Source organism: Diplotaxodon limnothrissa, linkage group LG7 (genome assembly GCF_057381915.1).
Source record: "Diplotaxodon limnothrissa isolate DT_005_m linkage group LG7, D_limnothrissa_male_GT1.1, whole genome shotgun sequence".
Lineage (NCBI taxonomy): Eukaryota > Metazoa > Chordata > Actinopteri > Cichliformes > Cichlidae > Diplotaxodon > Diplotaxodon limnothrissa.
Window position 1 is genome coordinate 10,307,507 of NC_140602.1, and position 25,090 is coordinate 10,332,596.

Below are 25,090 nucleotides of genomic sequence, written 5' to 3' on the forward strand. Positions count from 1 at the left end.
GAGGCCCAAAACCGACGACTCCACAGAGAGAAGTGAAAGTGCCTAAAAAGAGGTTAAATGACATTACAAAGACAACCCAATTAGATTACGAAAGATATTCTTAACTAAATCTGAAACATAATGATCTGTAATGGGAGTCTTGTGGCTTATAAAAGCCTTTCTCTGGAATAATCAGTCCCTCTCTCATTTTCCATCTTTCTCTTCTAGCCACTCCCTCTCTTTCATTTAGTCGCATACGTAAGACACACATACAGAGGGATTGAGAAGCAGATCTCTGCCTGGAGTCGTCAGCCAACTGTGGCAGCATGTGAGACTATCCTGCTACTGTGTTTGAATTTCAATGGACAGCCAGATAGAGAGAGATAAAAGTGTCTCATTTTACTCCTCAAGTTGTCACATCGCAGCACTGTCGACAACTAATCGTTGTTTGAAAATTGATTATTGCTCTTAATCATTTTCTTTACCCTATGTCTTGTAGACTGTGCTTCCATGCCAGAGCGAACAGCCGTGACACAAACCATGTTCAGTGGATCATTAGCCTCCTGCATGCTGTAGCACAGAGGGGGTGAGCGGGGAGGGGACCGGTGTCCTTGTGTTTATCTGCTCGTTTATATCTACATTTCCATGTCTTTCCGTTCACCCTGCTGACCTGCACATGAAAGCAAACTTCTTACACGTCATATTTCTTTGATGCCTACAGTATGCATTATCACAGATACTGTACTGTCCCAGCCATAAGTACGAGTGTGTGCGCGCGTGTCTGTGTGTGTTGTCTCAGCATCAGCAAGCAGCACACACGTTGCAACGGAAAGTGTCGATCCCAGAGCATTTTCTGCTTGCTCCATAAGTTTCTTAATACAGCATCAATGGATTCAGCGTTTAATCTCCAGCTCGCAGTAGCTGCTCTCTTTCACCTTAATGCGTTCTATTTCTAACACTCGCATTCACACATATACTCTCGTGCCCCCTCATATTTATCTCACACTCCCACTCTATTAAACTCTGAATGTGGTGACACCAAAATTCGGCTATTTTGGTGTAGTGTTTTTATCAGGAACAGCTACATGGCTGGAACCAGTGGTGTGTGTGAGTATATGCCACTTTGTGTGTGCAATTGAAAGTGAATGTGGCTGTATGGATTGTGTGTGTCTGTGTGTGTGTGTGAGAAAGAGGGAGAAAGAGAGATTAGCAAGATTACAAATTCGTCCTCATAGTCTCTATGCTACCATGGTGCCATCTTCTGGTAGTGAAATACAACAACCAACCTCTGTTCTATTAATTATGCAGCAAACTGACTGCAGTTATGCATGTTTGTACTCAGAATGCAAAGAATGCAACATTTAAAACATGAAATTAAAATTCAATTCACAGATAAGTAGAAAAAGAGTTTAATATAATGACAGGCATCATTTGAAAATAATGCTGAAACTGGGTTTAACATTTCACGCTCATAGTAAATGCACTCAATACAATACACATTTTATATTATAAGGCATTACTGTACAGTCTGTGGAATATAGCAGCTTGCAGAATCTTTTAGTGTGCACACATTCACACACAGACCATTTTTCTCACTCATGCAAAAATAATGTAGCTGTAAAGCCATCTCAATCACTGACACTGGAAAAAGAAGTGTGTCAAGTTGTTTCAAGGGCTGTTCAGTCATCACAGTGAAACCCATCACAGACAGTAATGTTACAAAGACCACATCCCATCCACAAGAGTTGGAAACAGCAGACTCTGACACGCTAATATCTAGGGTGGAATTAAAATAAGGGTCTGCCAAGGTATGAGAGTGGATTCAGTTCTGGTTTAAACGTGCACAGGCTCACAGGCAAAACTCACTCTCCCTCTGCACATACACAGACATAAAAAACAAACATAAAAAACAGACATACCAATGACTATTCAACTTTTTTTTTTAAACGAAATATTATATTCTGTACAGAAAGAACTTTTGTGCACACATAAAAGGAAAAAAAATACATGTTTTTCAAATCATGTGAAGACTGGGTAACCATACACTCATTTTTTTTTTACACAGAAAGCAAAGAGCATCTTTCAGTCAGGTGTATTGTGTTAGGAGAAGAACACTGAAGATGCAGTTTATTTAGGTATTTCTGTTTATTTGACACCACAATGAAACAGAAATGTGGCTAAAAGCTAAAACACAGAGATAGCACACTTTATATCCACCCCAACATCTGAGTTCCCTTATAATAGATCTATAAGACCTAAATGAATTAAGAGTGTCACAAACACACTCATTAAAATAGTATGTACAGTAAGGACCACTTTATCAAAGCTCGTCATAGTGTCCTTAACGTTGCCCTACCACTGGATAGTTTTCTAAGTGGCCCATTGACGTACTCTACAAAAGCAGCTGCTGAACCACCGAATTTGGTATTTAAAATATTCAAGTAATGCCAGGAATCAAGAGTAATTACATACACACATACACAATTTATGGTGGAACTGCTACCCAAAGGAAAATGTGAATTGGATAAAAAAGATATATACATATATGTGTATGTTTGTCTGTTCTGCTCCCAACTCAGTCAAAGCCATACTTTGTTGTTTCTTGACTTTCTTACCATATGTCTAAGATAAAACATCCACTCTACTGCCATCAGTGCCTTTTGGAATCTGAATATTCTTGTTGATACTTTAAATATTACATCATAGTGTAAGTACATCCTTGGATCAATTTCCTATTGATCTGGACTGTGTAAGTATGCAAAACATATAAACCAGGCATCCTGCGTGCACCACTGGTGGTCTTGGTCAGATTTAGTCCCCCAAACTTTTTTCATTCTCGGTTACGTTTCTAGACGGTGTTGGGGTAATATTTGAAAACCTTGTAGATCCATTGCGTGTAGAAGGGCACGTTAATGAAGATGCTAGGCTGGTTGGCCCGAGCACAGCCTCTGCCATGGACACTTACTCCAACAATAACCCTGATATACCCATCCTGACACACCAGAGGGCCTCCATAGTCCCTCTGCGAAAAAAAAAGAAAAAAAAAAGAAGAAAGATTAAATTTATAGCACATTTTTCTTTGTCCGTAGTTTTAAACAGCTAACATTAATGTTTTACGTTTCTGACACTCAAATGAAATTGTTCTGTTATAGATATTATATCCAAACATGGGCAGCTCTTTTCTAAAGCCAGAAACCACAAAATCAAGTCTTTGATAGCTGATGAAATTTAGCGCAACAGTCTCCAGCTGCTCTATTTACAACTGACTGAATACTAAGCCCACGGATTCACATAACATTTGTTTGAGATTTAGATCAAACTGGGCTTTGGAAGCACTGTGTTAAACAAAGGCGCTAATGCCCACGTAGATTCACACTGGGAACAATTACTTTATCCATAGGAGTAAAAGCCTGTTCTTGTTTACCAACACGGTTTGAGTGCACTGTATGAATTCTAGTGAGCACTGTGTGTAAATACCAAAACACTTCTTTAGGAAAACAATACAAACTGTTTACAACAGTTTACCTCACACACTCCCTCATTCCTCTTCCCTCCTGCACAGATCTTGTTGGTGGTGATGTGAAGGTTTCCTCTGTGCATTTCTCTACACCGGTTATTCCTGACAATGGGCAGTTCCACTGCCTTTAGCATATCTTCATAGCCAGTGCCTGAAAGAGTTAAAAATTGCACTTCATTGCCTGTGTTTTGTTGTAGTAAATATAATACAGTGCAACACAATGTTAAGAAGAACCCAGGGTTAACATATTGCAAGCATAAGAACCAGAAAATAGGTATGTATACTATAATCCAATATATAATATTAGTACCTTTGGTCTCTCCCCATCCATACATTTTACATATTGTTCCTTCTGGGATGCTGCACCCAGCCACAGGTAGCTGAATCGTATGGACATTGTCTGCAGGAAGGGCAGGCCTGAAAAACATATTTACAAAATATGATTAGCATCACAAGTACAGAAAAATATATCAATATATCACTGAGATTATTTTTCCAGGCACTCACTTAGAGAGCCTTAGGAGGGCTAAGCTGGAGCCCTCAGGGCCACATATTACATGGGCTATACTGACTTCCTGCCTCTTAGACCAGTCAGGAGCGCCCTCTCGAATATCAGAGACCCCCAGCCACACTCGATACTCGCTGAGGTTCGGAACACTGAACAGGCACAAGAAAAAGTTAATACAGTTGGAAATACTGCACAGTTATCATTCTTCGGGTTAAAACTGCTCAAATCCTTTAACTTTTTACCGCCCTACTCCAAAAACCAAAAAGGGAGACAACATTACCATGAGGAGAAGCACTCTCTGTCAGTAAGCACCCACTCGTCTCGTATTAGTGAACCGCCACACCAGTGCATTGATCTGAGAACAGCACAAAACACAAATATTATATTGAGGTCAAATCTATGACATCCCACAGCATACATGACCTGAAACTGCGCCACTTTGGGGAGAAAATCTCGGGGAAAAAGCTTGTAATCATACTATGACAACCTGACAATACAATTAATAGAATCACATCACAAGCTCTTCGTCAATACATCTGAAACTTCACCAATATATAAGCACACAACTAATAATTATGTTCTAGACAGTCATTGTATTTAATGAATCTGGCTTAATAGGCTAATCCTTATGTTGTTCAGAGAAATAAGAGTATTATAAGTGAACTTCTTACAGTGGTAATCTGTTTTCTTAACCCTGTTTCTTTTCTATATGTACATGCTGACTGATCATAAATGTCAAGGATCAAAGCAAAAACAAACATATGTTGTACATAAATCCTAAAACCCAGTCGACAAGATAAAAAGAAAAAGAATAAGCAACCCTTCAGATTTGTTTTAATCAATTCAAGAATAGTCTGGGCAGGATCCTCCACTGTTCTTTAGTAGAGGAAAATGTGTCGAACGCTAAATCCCATACCCTTTCTGTATGCTGACCATCCAGCTGCCTTCTGATATGCTCATTGGACTTCCTCCTACGATCCTCGTTGTCTTATGGACAAAACAGCTCACAGAAGCCTCCTCACCTGGAAAGTGAGAGGGCAAATAAAATATACATTAAATTTTAGCCATAAAGACACGGTCACAGACACAATGACACTGTAGTTAACACGGACATATATTGTTTACATAGTCACAATACAAGAGGCACTCGAGCTGCCTAACGACGCAGCTCAATCATCATCATAAGAACATTAACTGATGAGGCCGATAATTAAGGTGATTACTGAAAATGTTAACAGAACCCATTTGTATTCTGAACTCTGTATGTCAAGAGAGCAGAGGATTCATCATTTGTTCTTCAATTACTATGTGAAAAAGAGTACAAAGTAACACAGAAAGACCAACAGAGACACACAGAAAGGGAAACAGATGCCACCACAACCTCATTATCTCATGCATCATTATAGCTGGACATAAAAAGCACCCCATCAAGTTCTGTAGCCAATCAAATACAGTTCAGCAACTGAGCCACTCGCACACACAGGCAGACAGATGAGCACAGAGAGACTCTCACCCAGTTGGATGGTGTTCTGTGAAGCATTACCTGCAGAGAGGCAAGGAGACAAGCAAGGGATCAGGGTGCATTAACTCATACAAGGTAAGAGCCAACCTCACACAGGGGTGTACATTTCACAGTGAGCATAGAGCAACAGCTACCAGAGCCAATGAGTTTGTTTTCCATGTCATGTTTAATTGAATGCAACACGCCTTAAAAGGGTTGCAGTGTGTCTGTAGGTTAAAGCTGCTTCCTAATTTTAGATTTTTAGATGTAACAGACGCCACAAGAGCACAACTGCTTATGTTTTATTTATATACTTTAAAGCACTTTTCTCATAGTTTTAAGGTCAGGAGTCATGAATTCATTTATATTCTGATAATCTGCTCATGTCAAGTAATCAAACATGGATGCATTATTCACACCACTAATGGAGGCTCGGCAAGATAACAGATGGTAAGGATAATATATTAAATAACAAATCAGAATAAACTTTTATAAGCTAGTTGCAAGCATGATGCCTCTGGCTCCATACAAAAACCCTCAGGCTTCCTGATGACTATGGATCTCCTGTGAGTATAGACAGACTTACCCACTCCAAATTATTCTCCCTCTCTCTCTCTCTCTCTCTCTCTCTCTCTCTCTCTCTCTCTCTCTCTGTGTGTGTGTGTGTGTGTGTGTGTGTGTGTGTGTGTGTGTGTGTGTGTGTGTGTGTGTGTGTGTGTTAGAGTGAGAGAGAAAGAAACAGAAGTGAAAACAAAAAACACTAGCTCAGTCTTTTCTCTAGGACTATGATAAAGCTTCAATTACACATTATCTAAGTGACTTTTATGTTTCTGTGTGTGTGTCAGTGCTCATATTGTATGGATTGACACTCACATGGTTTCACATTGCAGTAGTCCCAGGGTATGGCAGAATTGTTGGTGTAACACCAGGGACCATGTTTGTCTTTATCAGGATTTCGACAGTAGTTTCCTTCCAGGCCAGCCGTCGGCATGCCCCTCTCACCACTGAGCAAACACAGAAACCCGAATGATCCCTTAACAAATCTTTCATCAACATTTATTAAGCCCCAAAGACAATGTGAAAACAAAAGAAACATCTCCCTTGCTTTCGTTCTTTCTTTTAGTTTAAGCAGATAATTTGTCTTGTTTTGACAGTTAAAAAAAGGATCTCTACTGATTTATAACTATGTGTAAAAAGCTGAATGAATTTAGCCAGATAGGATTTGGACCGTTAAATACACAGCTGTGTAGGCTCTCTCCCTCCAGACAAGATAATGAGGTGATTTGCAAAGGAATTACTCACTTAGACAGTATGCGCCCACCTACATTCACATATCTAATACTCGTGCAGACGTATCCCACACATGAAGCATTCTCGCTACAATTTTAAAACCACAAACTAAATCCCTTCTCACACCAAATTCCTTAACTAATAAGGTGGTGAAATCATAGCAATCAAGGGTTTAAAATTCATGTTTATTTATATTATCCTTCTGGTGTAGCCAGCTCTCTCTCTGACTTCCTAACCCCAGCTTTTGACCCATTAGAAGGAGCCATACAGTGGGGTTGAGTGGCTTTGAAGTGTTCCTGTAAAGGAGCGAATTTAGGGTCAAGGGTGAGTTGTAAAGAGTGCATCGCCCAGCCAAGTTATCTCTGGGAGTCTTTCTTGCTCAGCTGGGTCATTTTCAGGAAAACGCTTCTCAAGCCATAAAAAAGCTGTAGGGGAGGCTAGGAGTTGTTTTCTCCTCTGAGAACAAGTGGCTTGCCTTGACTGACTAACAACAGCGAGACTTAAGTAGAGGTCACTTACAAAGTGCCTCCCTAAAACAACACCATGTTTCAGATTTGCACACATGGTTCTAGAAAACTCAGATACACTTGCATAGCAGGACTGTCGTGCACAAGGTCGTCTTCTGTTCAAAATTTGTGTTTTCTTTCTTCTTCTTGTCTCACTGAGTGCCTTAAAATCTCTTACACTTTGTTGGGGTCTGTGGGTTAACATGTTGTGGACCGGTGTGACAATTTAAATGTCTATTTTAGCCAGTAGTGCTTGTCTACAGTTTTATTAATGGTGCAAGTCTGTTTTCTACATCATAGTGAAGTTTGGGAAAGTGATTAGGAAGTAGCAGAGATCCAGTGGGCCGACCTGTTGCTGTGGTCTCTCCAGGGAGCACAGGGCAGGTTTGATCTAGTCCTTGACTGCTGTCCTTGGTAATTTTCTCCAAATCTTTCATAGCAGTCTGGATTTGGACAAAATGAGATAGAAGAATTAGATAGGCTGTCTGGACACATACTGCGTGTGCAAACAAATAAGGGCTTTAAACAAAAACATGCAAAACAGTCTCTATAAATGTACAATTATGCATGTGGTGCTGTTCAACTGAAAAGCTAGAGTAAAAAAAAAACTGTGAATTGTGTTCAAATATGAGCAAAAGAATACACAACCCTTAGCTGAGCTATCGTAGTTGTTGTAGTGGTCCTACTTTAGCTTGGCTGGAAACACAAAAGTAATCCTTGACAATGATAAATGAGAAAAATACTGCCGTTCATAATTTTTTTTAGCTGTTTGTTACCCTTCATTTAATTTACAGTATTTTGTATATGGGAATGTATTGAACTCTCAAGCGTAAACCACAAGATAGCCTCAGAGTGGTTTTATAATTCCAATTCAAGCCCACTCAGTCTCCAAAGAATATCCGTTAAAATCCCTTAGGGAATCTGAATTTGCCTACTCAGCTATAGATCTGCATGTAGAACTTCTAAATCTACCTCGAAAAGAATCTCAAATGGCACTAATCTTTCGATCTTTTTTTAGTGACCAGTAAGAACTGACCATCCTGAGTTGCTGTCAGATTTTATTTGTGTGATACATGGTGGTCAGTCCTTCCCACACTCTTACAGGGCAACAGCTTTCCGCTGGGATGTGTGTGGTTACAAGATCTCTCTCAGAATATGCGCATTTATCTGCTTCCGATGGAGAGAAAATTGTCTTTTCCCTTGCTCCTGTCAAAGCCAAATAAATCCGTTGAGTCTCTCACCGCTGACAAGCCTGTTTTGGGTGCCACACTGAGGGATATTAATGCAGGACATTGTGCGGACTCTTGGGTCTGTAGTGAAGCACCAGGGGAATTCTTGGCCATCTGGATTTCGACAGAAGTTCTCTCTCAGGTCCCTGGAAAACACAAGAGAAAGTCATGCTGTAATCTGCTAAAATGTAAGTGCAAGGGTGAGTGAGTGGATGGTTGTATCATGTAAGTTTCTGACTCACTTGCAGGGGTATGCTTCAGGCAGGAATGTATGGTTATGGGGATACTGAGAGTCCCAGCGCTGGCAGGTAAGTCCAGTGGGCGTCATATCTACTGCTCCCCTGTAACCCTCTCCTCTGCCCTGGTAACACTCAGTTGTTTCCACCACATTACTTTTAGGAGGGGTTTCTAACAAATATAGACAAAAAATTAATAATAACACATGTTCTTAAACAAACCAAAAGGCAAACCAAAATATAGCAAGGATAGTATAGTATATAGAAAGCTTAGTAATTTAGGCTCAAGATCTTGTGCTCTTGCAACTAAAGATGTTTCAGCATAACCCCCAAAAGTCAATCTTTATTTACATATGTTAGATAAACAAATCCTCTTCGATATGAGGATTATCTCTGGTATATGAGGAGAATTAAACACTACCAACCACAACTGAGGGCTAACCCAACTCTTAAAATCGTGGTTGTTTCCCTCAACATATGTAATGCTGAAATAAAAAAGGAATTTACGCATAAGGCAATATGAAATGCATATGAAAATTAATTTTAAATGCCTCAACTACAGTGTATAAATGGGGCCAGTGTTGCCAACTTAGCGACTTTGTCGCTATATTTAGCGAGTTTTCAGACCCCTTAGCGACTTTTTCTCTAAAAAAAAGTCGCTAAAAAAGACGTGAAAGCGCATATCACTTTTACTCTCAACAAGCAGCGGGTGCTGTAACGCAGTCAGTTCTTATTTTACTCTTTTACTCTTATGCTGTTTTGTGGATCACAAGGTTTAATATAATTACTTATAAACACACACACACAAAGTAACTCCACCAGAGTGCCTATTTCGGGTCACTTTTGCCGGTCCAAGCCCGGGTAAAGGAGCAGGGTTGGAATTGTGACATTAAAAAAAAACAATAATTGCTAAAAGAAATTTAATTTGTAGTTCTAAATAAACTCTAAATGCATTTAGGACGTTTTTTACTCACTTTATGTCTCTTCCACGATGTTATTTCTCTCTCCAACGACATAGGTTAATATTAGATTAGCATGACCAATTATGCAAATTAGGCGATAACGTCATTTAGCGACTTCTAGCGACTTTTAGGACAACCAATAGCGATTTTCCTTACTGAGGAGTTGGCAACACTGAATGGGGCTAGTTTGAATCTGCTCAAATTTACCATTTATGATTGCACTAACATAGAAAAAAAGACAGTGTGAAAAGTTTGGCCACCTAATTTACACTGTGCACAGAGATGGTGAAGAACTGATAAAAGCTTATTTAGTTTAAATGGTGTATGAAGAAATTTTGAAAACAATTGCTGTGAGTTACAGATCAGTGAAATGAGAGCGGTAAGAGAAAAAAAGTGATGAAAACTGAATAAATTATGGTAACTTTGAACTGTATAGAAAGTTGAAAAACCCCCAGGAGGTTTTTTATTTGCCTGAAATTTGTATTTCGTTCTCCATGAATGATTTTCCAGGAAGATGTTTCAGGAACTTCCACAGGGTCAAGGTTCTGCCACTGTTGTAATTTACATTTTCACACGAAACATAAACAAATGAGTCTACCAATATATCAAAATATGTTAGTCTGAATGCCATCCTCTGCAAAAAAAAATTGGTAACTGTGAACTGAAGTCAAACAAAAAGTGTGTTTGTGTAACATTGCTGTGGAAAACATTAATATAATAGATACAATTACACTGATTAATGTTGCATGCTCTGCCATAAAAGTGTATGTATGTTCAGAAAAGTACAGCTTGCCAATGGGGCACTTTTTTGGGGGGTTGTGGGGTAAATTGCCTCCTGGTAAATTTAGACCCTCACTGTGCAGAATTCAGTCTCCCAACTGCCAACACCTACAATTCAGACTGCAACAAACAATTTGCTCTGATGGCAGCCAAATTAGTTGGCCTAAAAATGACACTGTCCTCATCCCCAGGTTTTATCATTCCCTGATCTCAAGATACATCCACTTTGTATTAGTGCACAGTGATGTCAATAGTAGCAAACAGCCAGGATTATAGATGTATTCAGTGTGACAGTGTATTTGAAATGGTGCCAAATACTCTTAGTACACTGACTATCTGACATCAACAGAATAGCTGTGGTTTTGAAAGAATGCAGTTTAGCTAGGCTCAAAAAGATAACCAAGGCACGAAATTGAGTCTGCTGTACTTGTCTTCACGGAGATCCTCATTAGATAGTGCTACAAGTTCATTAACCTGAGCATTACACGACTGTACCCGAAAATGTACAAAGTGCCAGATCTTCAAGTCTCTAAAACAGAGATTTGCTGTGCATAGTAGATGCATAAAAATAGATTTGAACTAGTTTGACAGTAAACAAAAGAAGGGGCCTTATCAAATGAACACTTTATCTGTTTGTCTCTGTGTGCCTTGTTTTGATTAAGACTAACTGGGTCGTAAACTTGGTCTGTTCCCAAAAAGCTCCCATAATAGAGAAAGAGTGAGAGAAGGGTTGAATGCCCTGGGTAGAAGACAATTTTTATAGAGGAGAAAATAAGGGGGAGAGAACAGTGAATCACTGGGTCCACATGGTGGAGTGCCATCTAGTAAACATGGAGCCAGGACTGCTGATGCTTCTAGCAGGAAAGCAGGCCGGTCACAGACTAAAGAGAATAAAGCAGAGTCCAACAACAACACCAGCTCTGTTTCTATTTTATGTTCTTGAAGAATCCAGTGTCTGACTTGTCACTGATTGCAGGGTGAACTCCAAGCACGCAGTGTTTGCTGGTTTACTACAAGTGCAAAGACACACAAAGCCAAAGCCAGATGTGATGCACACACGATCTCTTAAACATCAATCACACCGTTTGCACTAAGTGTATGAGGTGTAAATGATCTGCTTGTAGTGTGTGTGACCCTGGTGTTGTGTCTGCATGTGTAACACGAGGTTAATGTAGAGCAGTAATTCAGACCTGTGCAGTTTGACTACCACACATAAGAGCTGGCATAGAACAATAAACAGAAAGCCAGTGGTGCAGGGAAAAAAATAAACATTCTGGCTATCAGAGAAGACATAACAGAGAGCCAACCCTAAGAGGGAGGGGAGGGGGGCTCTGCATCTGTTTGTGTGGGTGGGTGAGTGTGTGTTTGTATATTCTTTAGCATTAGCCAGGAAGAGGGGAGGAATGGTAAAATGAAAGGTACAGGAAGCAGTAAATTTTGCTGCAGTCAGTCATACTTTGTCGACCCGCACTGAGCAGCAACACTGCCACTAACAGAAGGGCATAGACTGCTCCGTAACATGCATGACAAATGGTAATGGATTCAACCACACACAAACAAACATGAATATATGCTCACCGCAAACTGTGATGTTGCAGTACTCCCAGGGTGTATTTGGGTCTGTGGTAAAGCACCAGGGTCTTTGGCGTCCGTCTGGGTTTCTACAATAGTTATCATCCAGGCCTTTGTCAGGGTACCTAATACAAAACAGGCAGAAAAAATATGTAAGCAGAAACAAGACTCAAAAGCATTGCAAATAAATAAAATATAAAACAACTATCACACACTTGGAGGACTCATGAGGATGTTAACTGCCACTATATTCTGAAAGTCAAGAGATCCATGTTTCTATTTTCCTGCTGATTCACAAGCAGTGCAAAATAGTTGAGAAACAATTCATTGCATGTAACCGACACACTAATAACTCTTCTGAGCTCAGGGGAGTGAGGAAGATAATGAGTTGCACCACTACAGGTGTTCTACAGTAAGTCATCCCAAAGTCCTACATCCCTTCAGGCCTGTAGCCACTAGGCATGAAGTATCAGGCAGTGGGACCCTCTTATTACATTAGTGCTATGAGCAGTCTGGGACCTCGTTTACATAAACAGTGGGATGATTAAGGATGTGTTAACGAGTCCCCACTAATCCAGACCACCTGCCATCCCACTAGCTGTCTTGACACAGATGCACACAGCTGACGTGTACACACCCTTTTTGAAGATCGTGCAACGAATAACAATATAGATTAAAATATATGAAACCTTAAAACAGGTATAAATGAATAACAGCTTAGGCCCAAGTCTGAGAGTTTAAAGCAATTTGGGACAATTAAGTCAAAATGAAGCATTTTCCCAACATATTATTGTTAAATACACACAAAAAAAAAAACACATAAACACACACTGGATTCCAATATTATTCCTTCGGGGAAGGTTTTCACTAACTGAATCCAAATCACTTCATCACCAAAGTAAGTGCAGCGAAACTACATTGAATTACTTTATGAACCTTTTAAAACATAATGTATTCTCATGCTATAAGCATGCATGCAAGTAGATGTGATTGAGCTTGCACAAATTTTGTGCGCTGCAGAGGTAAGTGTGTATCTGTGTGTGTGCAATTGTGAGCATCACCTCTTGGGGTGGTACAGGTGTTTGTGTGGGTCATCCAAGTCCCACCGCTGGCATTCTTTTCCACTTTCTGTGTGGTCCATTGGTCCTCTGTAATCCTCGCCAATACAGTTGATACACTCAACTATACAGCAGAAAAACACATGCACATATCTTAGAAAAATGCTAAGTTGATCAATGAAAAATCATATATCCAGAATATAAATGAGAGGTGTGTTTTTTTTAGTAGGATAGCCATGGGCTCACAAAGGAATAGAGCTGAAGATCAAATTGAATACACTTTAGCGTTTAATATTAGATTCCCAAACTGTTAAGCAACATTTTGAACTAAACATTTTGATAACATAATACTTAAAGTGGGATAAGCAACATTTTTTTGTTTGTTACACTAGACAAACAAGTCGTTAACAGCCTTTCACCATACTAGATTTTCAACTGGGCTGTGCAAGAACTGGATTTCTACACCTACTACAGTGGAACCCCGACTTACGAAAATAATTCGTTCCAGAGGGTCTTTCGTAAGTCGAAGCACCTTTTTCCATCGCCTTTTGAGTGAGGCGATGCTGGCTGGAAACGAAGTTCTTGGTGGAGGAAGAGGTGGCGTTTCGTTAAATGGGGACTTTGTAAGCCGGGGTTCCACTGTATATCATAATGATCAGTTTTGGCCAATCAAAGTACTTTATTCTTGCATACTTCAGCTTTAATGAAGACTCGTTATAAACAAAGATATTTAAAATATGGATGCAAACATTAAAAAGTTTCTTGGATAAAGACAAAGCCTCATTTTCTGCCTGGTGAGTAGAATACACTGTCTAGTGTGAACAACAGCAAGGATCCAGATTGGAAACAGATGTTTGTGAGTCCACAGGCTGCACATGTATTTGTGCTTGTACACGCCATGTTTGCGTGTCTGTGTGTATGTTTCCTATTAGGACCACTTAATTTCAGGAGAAACCCTCCCAGTCATTTTTTTACTGGGAGAGCACAGGCTTTTTATCAAAATAAAATGTCATTATCTTTGTTGTACAACTTGTGTCAGTTAAAGAGCAAGAAGGATTCCCATTTTGTCCTACCCAACCACAACCTGGCGCCTCATTAAAGTGATCCAGTGCCATGCATGCTGAGGAAACAACCCCTCTGACAGCATGAATCCCCGAGGATTAGATAACAGAGGTCATTATCATCCCCTCCTTCAGTGCCTGACAGTAACATTGTGCGATATAACATAAAGGCTAAAACATGCTGAGGAGGCCCTCTTCTTTCATCACAACCACATGTATGCCACAGGGATGGATATAATGGCTAACAATTGATGTTGAGTAGACGACAGGGGGATTAATATCCCGTAACATTCCAACACCCGCTTCTTCAGGTTCAAACCCTTTACAAACCCTGAGCCTGATGGAATGAGAGAGGACAGTGTAAACCAAACCACACACCTGGAAACAGCTGCAGCTGGCCTCAGCAAGTAACACACGCACACACATATAGATAGATAGATATCACAAGAGAGCACAGTTTAGGTGAACTTGCTTAGTCCAACTATATGATTGCCTAGTTTGCCGGAGCTCGTTTCAGGCTATCAAGCCTCAATTGATGAGATAATGCAGATTGCAGAATGGGTATTATTTTAACATTAATATGTGCTCATATAAGCACTGATATATTTCTGCAAACGTGTGTGCCTGTGTGTAAAACCCACCTTCTGAACACTGTGGTATGCCACACTCCTCATGTCTGAAGTGTGGCCGAGGGTCAGTGGTAAAGCACCATGGGCCAACAGCAGAGTTGTCTGGGTTGCGACAGTAGTTTTCCCGGAGGTCCGTCTTCCTGAACCTCTTAGACATGAATCTGTCAGAAGCAGAGCTGCAGTTACAAAACAAACACATGTACCAAGACCTGCTGCCAAATACAGCGTTTCGGCTCGCATGCAGAGCAAGTTCTTTTTGAAAAACACCAAAAGGTCACAGTTTGTGGTCTCTGGTTTTAATCTCTGACAGAATGACTTCTCCTTGCTCATTTACAAGAGTGCTGCTCTGTAAACACCACCAGTGGGAATTAACAAAAATAAAAGTTACTGACAACTATGCCAAAGGACTGAATCATCAGTGACACAGCAGTCTTTTTTTAGGGAAAACAGGTTAATACTTAAAAGCAAAGTTAGTTCTCCATGAGGTTGGCGTTGGTGGACGTAACATAAACATACTGACAAATGACTCATATCTTTTACATCAGGGAAGCACATGGCTGTAGTCACCAGCTGTGATGATGGACACAGAAAGCATAGCTTGTTAGACAAGCGGTGTTTTTCCACATGATGGGGAAAAGATAAAGCTATGAAATAGTCCTTCACTTCATGAGAAGTCTTTGGTGGGCAATCTATGGAGGGGGAAACCTTACACTGATAAAAATGCTATTTGAACTTGTGTCTGTGTGTATGTGCGTGCATTAATCTGTGCTTGCGTGTATGTCAATTTCCCATGTCTGTAAGTGAACTGATAAAACATACAAAGTGCCTGGGTTTAATTACCTGATTTACAGAAAAGTTAATAACGGCCTGATAAAGCAGGTTCACTGGAGGTGCAAACGTACACTGCCGGCTTTGATTCGACACTACAAAGCCTTTCAAAGTCGTTTTAAATCTCTAAGGAGAAAGGGCAGTGGGATTTTTCTTTTTTACTGAAGGTTCAACACTATTCATGTGCTCTTTGTTTTGGAAATCAGGAAATTGGTGGCTATCTTTCAATCTTGGATTACCTTTAAATATGAAAGTGATAAAGAGAATAATGAACAGAATTCCAACAATGTGGAAAAAAGAGGAAAACAGTTTAAAAACAAAAGAGAGAGGAGGTAGCATAGGGTTCAGCGATAAAGTATGGCTAGTGTACAGTACAGTCATCTTTGATTTTCAAGGAAGCACATAGCTCTCTCTGTCGCTATTAAGTCTACAGTGGATCTTAGTCATATAGGCTTAGATTAATGTAACTATATTGTTGCTTACTGGGTAAAAAATTATGCAACTGCACTGTGCAATGTAACCGAGATCAGTGCAAATTTCACTTTTGTCATCTTTTACTGGCATCTTATTATTTTAACTTTTTTCTTACTTTGAAAAATATCTTATCAGCAAAAATAGATTTAGACATTTAGGGGACATACCTAGAACTTAGATTTAACCAAATGTGGCATATGCCAGTAAAAGTAAAATACACACACTTGAATTCACACTACATACACATCTAGATAAACAGTAGGTCCACAGCAGGAAATGATCTGTGACTGTGTAAGGCGTTACAATGAGGTCAGTTCTGATGAATGACTGCTCCCAGGAGCCTAATCAACCCCTAATATATCATACTCATATATACATATGCACACATACAGACCAGCCTCTAGCTACTAGCTAATTGCATTACTAGCAGGCCAAAACTAACAGTAAGAAAGAGCTTATAACACTATTTTGTTTGACATTGTGGTGTAAAGTACATCAGATTCTTACTTGTGCTCATGAGGAACAGGAGAAGCCCAGGCCTGGCACAGGATCCCACTCACAGTCACTGACCTCCGCCCCCTGTAACTCTGCCCTGTTCCTACAATGCATTCTCTAACATAGTCTGAAATAAGACAGACACAGAGAATGGTCTTGTAAATGTGATAAGTGCTTTGCATACAGAGCCAGAACAGATAATAGAGAAAACAGACAGAAGGAGATTTTCATCTGAAACACTGAGCTTAACGGAGATGCGACAATGCCAAAAGTCAAATCTGCTTTCCTAATCATCTTTAAAATCTGGACTCAGTAAAAAATATGTTACACAGCCGGCATGTTCACAGTTCACAGTTGTGGTCAGTGTGATTGAAAACGGGTGGGAATTTCCAATATTTACATAAACACCGCTTAATGACAGAAAATGAACCATGATGTGGCCCAACCCAATAAACATGCCAATAGTCCTTGCCCTTCCTAGTCTTCCCCCCAGAGGGTTCCCATCATCACGGAGCTAAAATCACTCTAGCATAAATTGTTATGAAATGGATATTATTTTTTTCTAAAAAATGTAAATCAACAAAACCTCTACAGAAGCAGTGGTGTCTATTGAAAGAAAGGCTACCTCAAGGATGTGTTTTTTCTGAGAGTCAGAGACACTTGTTGTGTATGTATCAGGTGGGTGAGCAAAAACATGGAAATGTAGAGCACCTTTCTTCTCATACAGTTGGTAGTTCATGTTCTGCTGGCTCTGAACTCCTGGTGAGTTCCTGTCGAAGGACAGCCACTGGCATTTCCTGTTTTTATGATCATACACAAATGCTCTAGAGAATAAAGAGGATTGGAAAGGAGGAAGAGAAAACAGGAGGGAGAGTGAGAATAATAATGGTCAGTTTTATGACATCTTGAAGTAAAAGGAAACCAGTAACATGGGGATTCTGTGAGTACACAAAGGTGAGGCCTGCTAAACTAACCATCAAAATTCATGCATCATGCAAACATTAATTAAGTAAGACGAACTGAAAGCCATTCCCATGTTACCAAAGTAATATCCTGAAACTGAAAGGGTAATGACATTAGCATGGACAAACCTGCAGGTAAAGGGGAGCCTTTTGTTGCGGCTGCAGGCTTTAGCACATTTCGATAAGCTCAGCTTCCTGCTTTTGGTCAGGTGGGAGGAATCAGAATGGACCATCAGTTGAATGCTGTCAGTTTTCTGGTAGTCCTGGAGAGCATTTCTTCTGCCTTCTGATACACAATTACAAAATGTGGTCACAATTACTGAGTAGCATTAATTTGACATTTTACATTATTAATGAGACTCAACTATAGGTAGAGAGAGCATCATTAGGAAGGGCCTGATGCTGTTGTGGTTGAACACGGACAGATAGCTTTATGACAGTCTACAGACTTGTCTGGCTCTACATCCATGACAAAAGTAGTCTTAGTCTGCCCATTCTAAATTGTATATATTAACACAAGGGATACTAAATACTACTTCTAGTAATAATAATAATAAAATGAATTCACACAAACAAAGTATTCTTTGTTGTCTGCTGATGAGACTGTCTAGAAAACGTCTCAAACACCTCATTTCTTTTTATTTTGCAAAGAGCCAGACTTTCATTTAATTTTAAGTGGTCTTAATTCTTCAGACTTTCTGCATATCTTTCAGTTTTTTTCTTTTTCAGTTATTTTCACTCCAGTCCTTGTTTGTGATCATTTTCACAGAAATATTTTCTTTTTGTGTGTTTAGTCACTTAACAAACAAAAAAACTATGAATCATTCAACCATTAGAAAAAAAAAGCACTTACACCAAGCAATAAAACAGTATTGTGTCTACATGTAACAGGCAACTTAGCAAAACAATTTAAAAATGCATCTTGTGCACTCTGTAATAGTATTTTTGCACCAACAAGATGATTCCCAAAAAGCTTTTGCATATCTGGCTTGATGTGCACTTTAAAAAAAACTGAGGAAACTGGACAGATGGAAGACAAAAGAAGAAGTCTTTAAAAAAGCCATGGCCTTAGGGAATGAAAAAACAAAAACAACTGTAAAACTGAAAAAAAAAAAAAAAAAAAAGACCTGACACAGGACCTGAGAGATGCATTTTGGCCCTTTAGCGGCTCTCTCTACTGCTCACCAAAGCCTCATCTGAAATAGCCTCAGTGGGAGGCTGGCTTTTAAAAGCCATATTTAAGGAAGGGAAACAAGGAGAAAATGCATAGGTAATGTGCAAGAACTGGACTGAATATGAGTGACAAGAGAAATCAGATCCAAATAAATATGGAGGTCAGCAGAGACGTACATTAGTGAGTGTCTACAGCCATCTGTGAAACAGAGTGGATGCTCTGTCAATGTTTGGAGCTGAATGAACGCATAAAAGTACCAACAGATTTTGGTCACCATGGAAAGCATCTGACTAACAGTAGTTTCATTTTTTTAGCATGACAATGATCAAAACTACACTCCCAATGCAGTAAAAGTATACCTTGTAGAAAAACACCATGGAACACTATCAGTCATGGATTGGCCTCCCCAGAGACCGGACCTCAACATTTTTGAAGCAGCATCCATAGAAGAGCTTTGAATGACCTACACGAAGCCTGGAGAACTATTCCTGAAGACTACTTGCAGAATTGCAAGACAGCTTGGCTAAAAGAGTTCAGGTTGCGTTGAAGAATAAAGGTGCTCATACCAAATACTGACTTCAAGTTTCTAAGAATCGTGCAAACGCTGTTCTTGCTTTCAAAAACCATATTTCCATTTATGTTTGCAAACGTTTCAGTAAATCACTGCACCTATTTCCCCATTTTCCTGCTAAAATATAAAGAAATGAGCAGTGACTCAAGCCTTTTGCACAATACTTTATGTGTGAAGAAGTCTGCTTTAACTGTGCATCCCATTAGGTTTACAGCGTCCAATGGGATGCACAGTCATTTGTCACTGGCCCCAAATGAAATCGAGGCTGACACACACACAAACACATAGAGAACATACAAACAAAAATCGTTGAATCACTTGAAGGGAAGACGTCACACATCAGAGTTGATTTCAGATTCAGTGTCTGGATAGTTTACTATGTGGTAAGCAAGCTGGGGAGCACAGAGTACCAGAGGCCTAGTGTTTGTCCGCTCGTCAGCTTGAGTTGACCGGCTGAGTGCCAAGAAGCAATGAACCGCGAAAGTTGCACTCAGCTAGAGGGTGACTGCACGATTGATTGGATTTTAACAGGTCACTTTAGGTGACAGTGGGTTAGCGTATAAGCAGATGTTTTTTTCTTATCACTTACCCAGTGTTCATTCAGCTAAATTTCAAAGCGATACTGTATAGTCCAATGAGCTCTGGTAGTGAGTTAGAATGAAAAAGCTCTGTAATTGCTCTTAGCAAAAGCATCTCTTTTCACTGAAGTCCAGTCTTAAAAAATACTGCCAGGGATGTGTTTTGACTCTAAGTAACGCTAACCCATAAATCGCGCACCACCAGATTGCATTAATAACACACCTATACAGAGTTAAACACAAGACGAATGTGTTATTATCCGAACATCGCAGCGACAGTAATAAAATCAGATGATTCAAGGCACTCCTAACTCGTGCTTGACAGTTTGTTGTGCAGGGAGCGCAAACCAGTGCGCTCACACGCTGGCTCTGGTGTCACACGTTGGGCAGCAACGGGAGCAGTTGTGAGTAGTTTTCGGCAAACTTACCAGAGCAAGAAACGACGAAAACAAATCCGAAAACGAGCTTGTAAATCCACATGGTCTCGTCACGCAACAACGGTTTCTGGAAACAAGTCGGAAAAGCTGCTCGCGTTGCTGTCGGACTGCAACCAGGAGATGTTGCTCCCACCACTGCACAGATGATGCGTCTTCTCTCTAAGTACTTCCCCGCGTCACCCCTCCCTCCCTCTCCTCCCCTCCTCTGTTCTCTCTCTCTCTCTTTCGATCTGTGAGTCTGCTTATCCCTCCACCCCTCTCTCTCTTTCTTTCTTTTCTCTCATTTCCTTTATTTTAACCACCACCAATTTTCAATTAGTTAAGCACACGCACACACATTGCCATCTCTTCCGTAACAACGTTGAATAACTGATCTTTATATGAGCAACGTGCATCTGCGTCTTCAGACCCGTGGTTTAGGAAATATTACATCCTCTCTTTCTTTTTCTTTCTTTTTCTTCCTTAACACCCTCCACCGAGGGTTACTTTCTTATAATTAAAAAAAGTTTTAATGTCTAGAAGGAAGGAAAAATGATTCTGCTATTGTGGCAAATTTTGGGAAACATTTTCTGCTGTAATCCATAAATTTCATAGACTACGAAGACCTCAAAATCTAATTGAAAAGCAGTGCTACCACAGTTATACATTTGGACAGACTGCAGTATGCGTTCCTACAAGTCTGCAAAAAACCCCATTATTTTAAATGTTTTGTTCTGCGGATTCTTTACCTATCTCACTCTCGTTCACCTTTTACTACTCAGTCATCTTTTTGGACCCTTTTCACTCTGCTTTTTTACAACCTCACCAGGGAACACTGAGTCCAAAACAAAACAGATATCAGCAGGCACTTGTCAACAAAGATAAACCTAATGGGGATGCAAAGGACAGGGAGGTTGTTTATGCTACTTTACTTCTTTCTCTAAGTAGTGAAATTACCGGTGGGGGTGCATGAAGACATTGCATCCATCTCCTGAGTGACATGTCTATTTCCAGTGACGACAGCACAAGACAGCAGGCATGACACTTAGCTGGCTTTTCTCTAAATACCTTCAATGCAGCAGTCACAGAGCAGTCCTTGGATAGGAGCCTGATGAGAAGTGCAGTAAAGAGACATCATGTAAGTTATCACAAGGCAGGGGCTTGCTGCATTATGGGAATTCCCGGTATTTTCTTTCAAATCATACCATGTGTGCAAAACAAAAACAGACCAATAGACGAATAAATGTCTAAGGGGAGACAGACTACATCGCTATCTTCTCTTTGGTGCAATGAGTAATACTCCTGTGGCTTCCTGAGAGGACTACAGTCATTTGCAATAATAAATAATAATCAGGCATGAGTCAGATACTTTCACTGGAGTAATGCTCAAGCTCCCTTTCTTTACTCTCTTTCTTTGTGTACCATATCTCATCTACATCCACATAATATAACTAAACCACACACTGTATGCTTGAGGGAGATTGATTCCAACTTTTTTTTCTCTCTCTCTTTTGTCTTTCCAGAACTCACATTCACACAGATTCAAAAACACGCATGTTCACACATAACGAGCAGCAGATGACTGGATAACCTTTACCAGTTTGAGTTTCCAACAGAAAGACTTCTTCACCACAATCTCATTACTGACTTCTCTTAGCAAGAATCCAGTGGGTGTTTTCACTGACTCCAAGAGCAACAGCTTCTGCTAGAAGATGGAAATTAGAGAGACCCAGTAGCCCACCACTTTCCTCATAAGAGTGCTGTCACCATGCAAGACTCCTGACATCTGTGGCAAGTTATTGGCAGAAACCTATCTTCATCCTGCTGGCAATAGAAGGGGGAAGTTCAATAAGAGATGGAGATGATATAGAGAGTAAAGAAGTTGATATGATACGAGTATAAATGAAGAGTTATGCGATAAAAACCAATTTCTTTATGAGGGAGGTACAATGCAGAGCAGGGTACTGACGGCTGGGCTGTCTTTGTGCATATTTGCGGAGTGTGTGGAGTATTAACAGACTTCCTGCAGATTTGTTTGGAAATTTTGTGTGCATTGTGTTGTGTACTATTATTTCCCCGCAAGTCCCATTACGTGGACATTTTCATCTGCAGCAAATTAGCTGACCTCTAATCATTCCAGCCTCTCTTCCAGATTACAGCCAGTCGGAATGAGAAATTAAAGGAGGGAATAGCGTACCAATGGGGTAATAGTTTGAGCAAGACAGAGAGCGATGTAAAGCAGAAAAGGACTCTGTATGAGGAAATGTGGGAGTGCAGAGGGGAGGTGGCTCAGGTATTTCAGTCTAATTAGAAAAGAGTCAAATTTAGGGGTTGTGTTAGCTCTGTTGGAGTTAGTGATGACAGTGCTGGGGCTAGACTCTGTAAACACAGATACTGTGTCAAGACATCCTCCTTTAAACAAACACACATTTCCTGTTGTCAGTGCATGCGATTATAGTCACTGCTCGTAATTGTGATCCACTGACAGTTACAGGCAGCACAAATAAACTGCACACACACTTCTTGTACAAACAAATAAAAACACAGCGTGTGAGATGAAATGTGTGTGATGCCAGCCCCGCTGTCTGCCTTCAAGTTAAATTTTCATTTGATTTTTATTTCTGACTCTCATTTCAAGGGAAATGCTGCAGAGTGGGCAGCTAACAGAAATGCAAACCTAGAGTTTTAACACATCAGTTCATTATCATGCACAATAGCAAACTGAGTCACCAACATATTCCTAAAAATAGCTTTAAAGAGGATCAGAAAACCATTACAGTTCTAAACCACTCAATACGCCATTGATTTTCCTCTCAGATAATTCATCAGTGAACAAGTGCTTTTGTCATTGCCATGGACATACTGAAACTTATTGATCACAGAAAGTAGAGACCAAAATTTTACATATGACTCATCTTAAACTGCTGAGTCATCACTGAGGTTCATATCTGTAGATGCACCATGGAAATTGCACTTTTTACTCTCTTTTATGGGGAAAAAGTGATGTTAAATTGACTCTTCAGTCGGTTTCTTGTTAGAAAGCTATTTTTCAAACTCAAAAATTTCTGCACTATAATTCCTGTACTGAGAAATATTACTTAAACAATTCAAGAGACCACACTCAGTTCAAGAGCAGAATTCTTGTAATGCCTTTTGTCTGTCACTTCTCCTGTGTTTATGGGTGGTGATGTGAACATTTGAGACTGAGCCTTGGAACAATTCATAAGCAAAATGGCCTTGTGAGTTTGTATATCCACAAAACCCCGAACTGTTTAAATGACACATCCTTTAGCATAGTACACAAGGAGCTTGTGACACAAACACATCAACATCCCACACTGAGTCTATTGTGCCAATCCTTTGACGGCGGATCACTCAAATGTGTGCAGCACAGAAACAAAGTGGGGGAACAAAAACACACAAATGGGTCATGTTTATGTGCTCAGCATTTATTGTAAAGGTCAAGCTATTTAATACAATTGTCATGTTCTTTCATACACATGGTTATTTTTTTTAAACAACCCTTTTGATCAGATGTATCCATTTCTTCCCAGTGGAGCCTCGCTAATTAGATTACTCCGGAAGTGAACAAAGATGAAAATGAAATTTGTCAGTAACCACAGAAAATGAATTTAATTCCCAAGATCCACTTTGATCGATGACGTGATTACAGTAAAAAGTAAAAACTAACTCCAGTTAAACAACAAGAGACTATCCAAAAAACACACAAACATCCACTCCGACCACTACAACAGAGAGTCAAAGTATCAAACTAATGACTTAGAATAGGGGACATTTGGAAGCAGGTCCTAAAATAGTGCCTAAACCTGTGCTTCCTTCTTTCTTAAACATCTGCAAACAGTCACCTTGTCTTGTCTGCTCCTCACTGCTAATTTACCCCCACGTGATTCGTATAGAACTGGAGACACACAGAGGAAGCGTCTCCAGGTCAGCAGGTACACTTCATCCCACATGTGTCTGTGTCCGACCTGTACACGTAGTCACTATGTTGTGACTGTCAACATGGCATAGAGTAGGGGAAATTGCAAGCGATCTGTAAGTCTCTTAGTACCTACCTGAGTGATTTGCACACAAACACACATGCTGTACACACAAGTAACTTGAGATGTAAACATAATTCAAAAAGTCGAATGTTCACGCCAGCTCTGTGAGGTCTCTTTGTACCACCTGCCAAAGTTCTACTGCTCCCCCGTTTCTAGCAGAGGGCCTGCTAAATTGTCAATGGGGCAACAATTACAACCAAGTGAACCAAGTGACATTTTCCCTTCCTGTCTGTCTAATATTTTTTTTCATATGTTTTTTAGTTTTCTGAGTGTTGTGCACACATTTTAGGCACGAGTTGAATGGAGGACACCTTTGCCATGATTGCAGTAGCAATATAGGCAAAAATATATGAATTAAATCAAGCTGTGTTGAAGCAGCATTGCATTACATACGTTTTAAAGATACATGTCAGGTAGTACAAGTGTCTATGAGAACTTATCACGGAACTGCTGCAGGCTGTAGTCTGTCTCAGGGTAATCTATCTTTTTGTGTAATGCCAAACTGTCTTTGTGATGCTGAGCTCAAAGCTCTTTGGGACCAGTCAGTCTATTCCAGGAAATCCCATTCTTCTTTTGGCTGAACACTGTCTGTAGCTGCATGCTTTAAGTTTAAAGCAGTGATGCAAATCTATCTTGTCATCTAAATCAAAAGATACTGTGTTTCTGCTTTTTTATTAAACGGTGAAATTGAAAATTCACA

General features: G+C 40.0%; 1 protein-coding gene across 1 annotated transcript; it reads right to left on the reverse strand.

Moving 5' to 3' along the window:
* Nucleotides 1–1,409: 1,409 nt before the first annotated feature.
* Nucleotides 1,410–20,491, reverse strand: hgfb (hepatocyte growth factor b). Its single transcript, XM_085359171.1, has 18 exons — nucleotides 20,339–20,491; nucleotides 17,717–17,873; nucleotides 17,337–17,449; nucleotides 16,638–16,752; nucleotides 14,841–14,989; nucleotides 13,142–13,262; nucleotides 12,087–12,205; nucleotides 8,773–8,938; nucleotides 8,543–8,676; nucleotides 7,651–7,744; nucleotides 6,379–6,509; nucleotides 5,518–5,547; nucleotides 4,921–5,026; nucleotides 4,285–4,359; nucleotides 4,004–4,153; nucleotides 3,807–3,913; nucleotides 3,505–3,647; nucleotides 1,410–3,001 (listed from the first exon to the last, which is right to left on the reverse strand). The coding sequence occupies exons 1-18, from the start codon at nucleotides 20,388–20,390 to the stop codon at nucleotides 2,828–2,830; spliced, it is 2,136 nt and encodes a 711-aa protein (XP_085215297.1). The 5' UTR covers nucleotides 20,391–20,491; the 3' UTR covers nucleotides 1,410–2,827.
* Between the last annotated feature and the right edge of the window lie 4,599 nt (nucleotides 20,492–25,090).

What these genes read in the sequence shown, in the direction of transcription:
- hgfb (XM_085359171.1), bottom strand. Translation starts at nt 20,390, where the DNA reads ATGTGGATTTACAAGCTCGTTTTCGGATTTGTTTTCGTCGTTTCTTGC. An exon ending in CTGCAACATCACAGTTTGCG is followed by an intron (nt 8,939 to 12,086) that starts GTGAGCATATAT and finishes TATATTTGTTAG; the next exon opens with AAACCCCTCCTAAAAGTAAT. An exon ending in TGGATGGGGAGAGACCAAAG is followed by an intron (nt 3,648 to 3,806) that starts GTACTAATATTA and finishes TAACTCTTTCAG; the next exon opens with GCACTGGCTATGAAGATATG.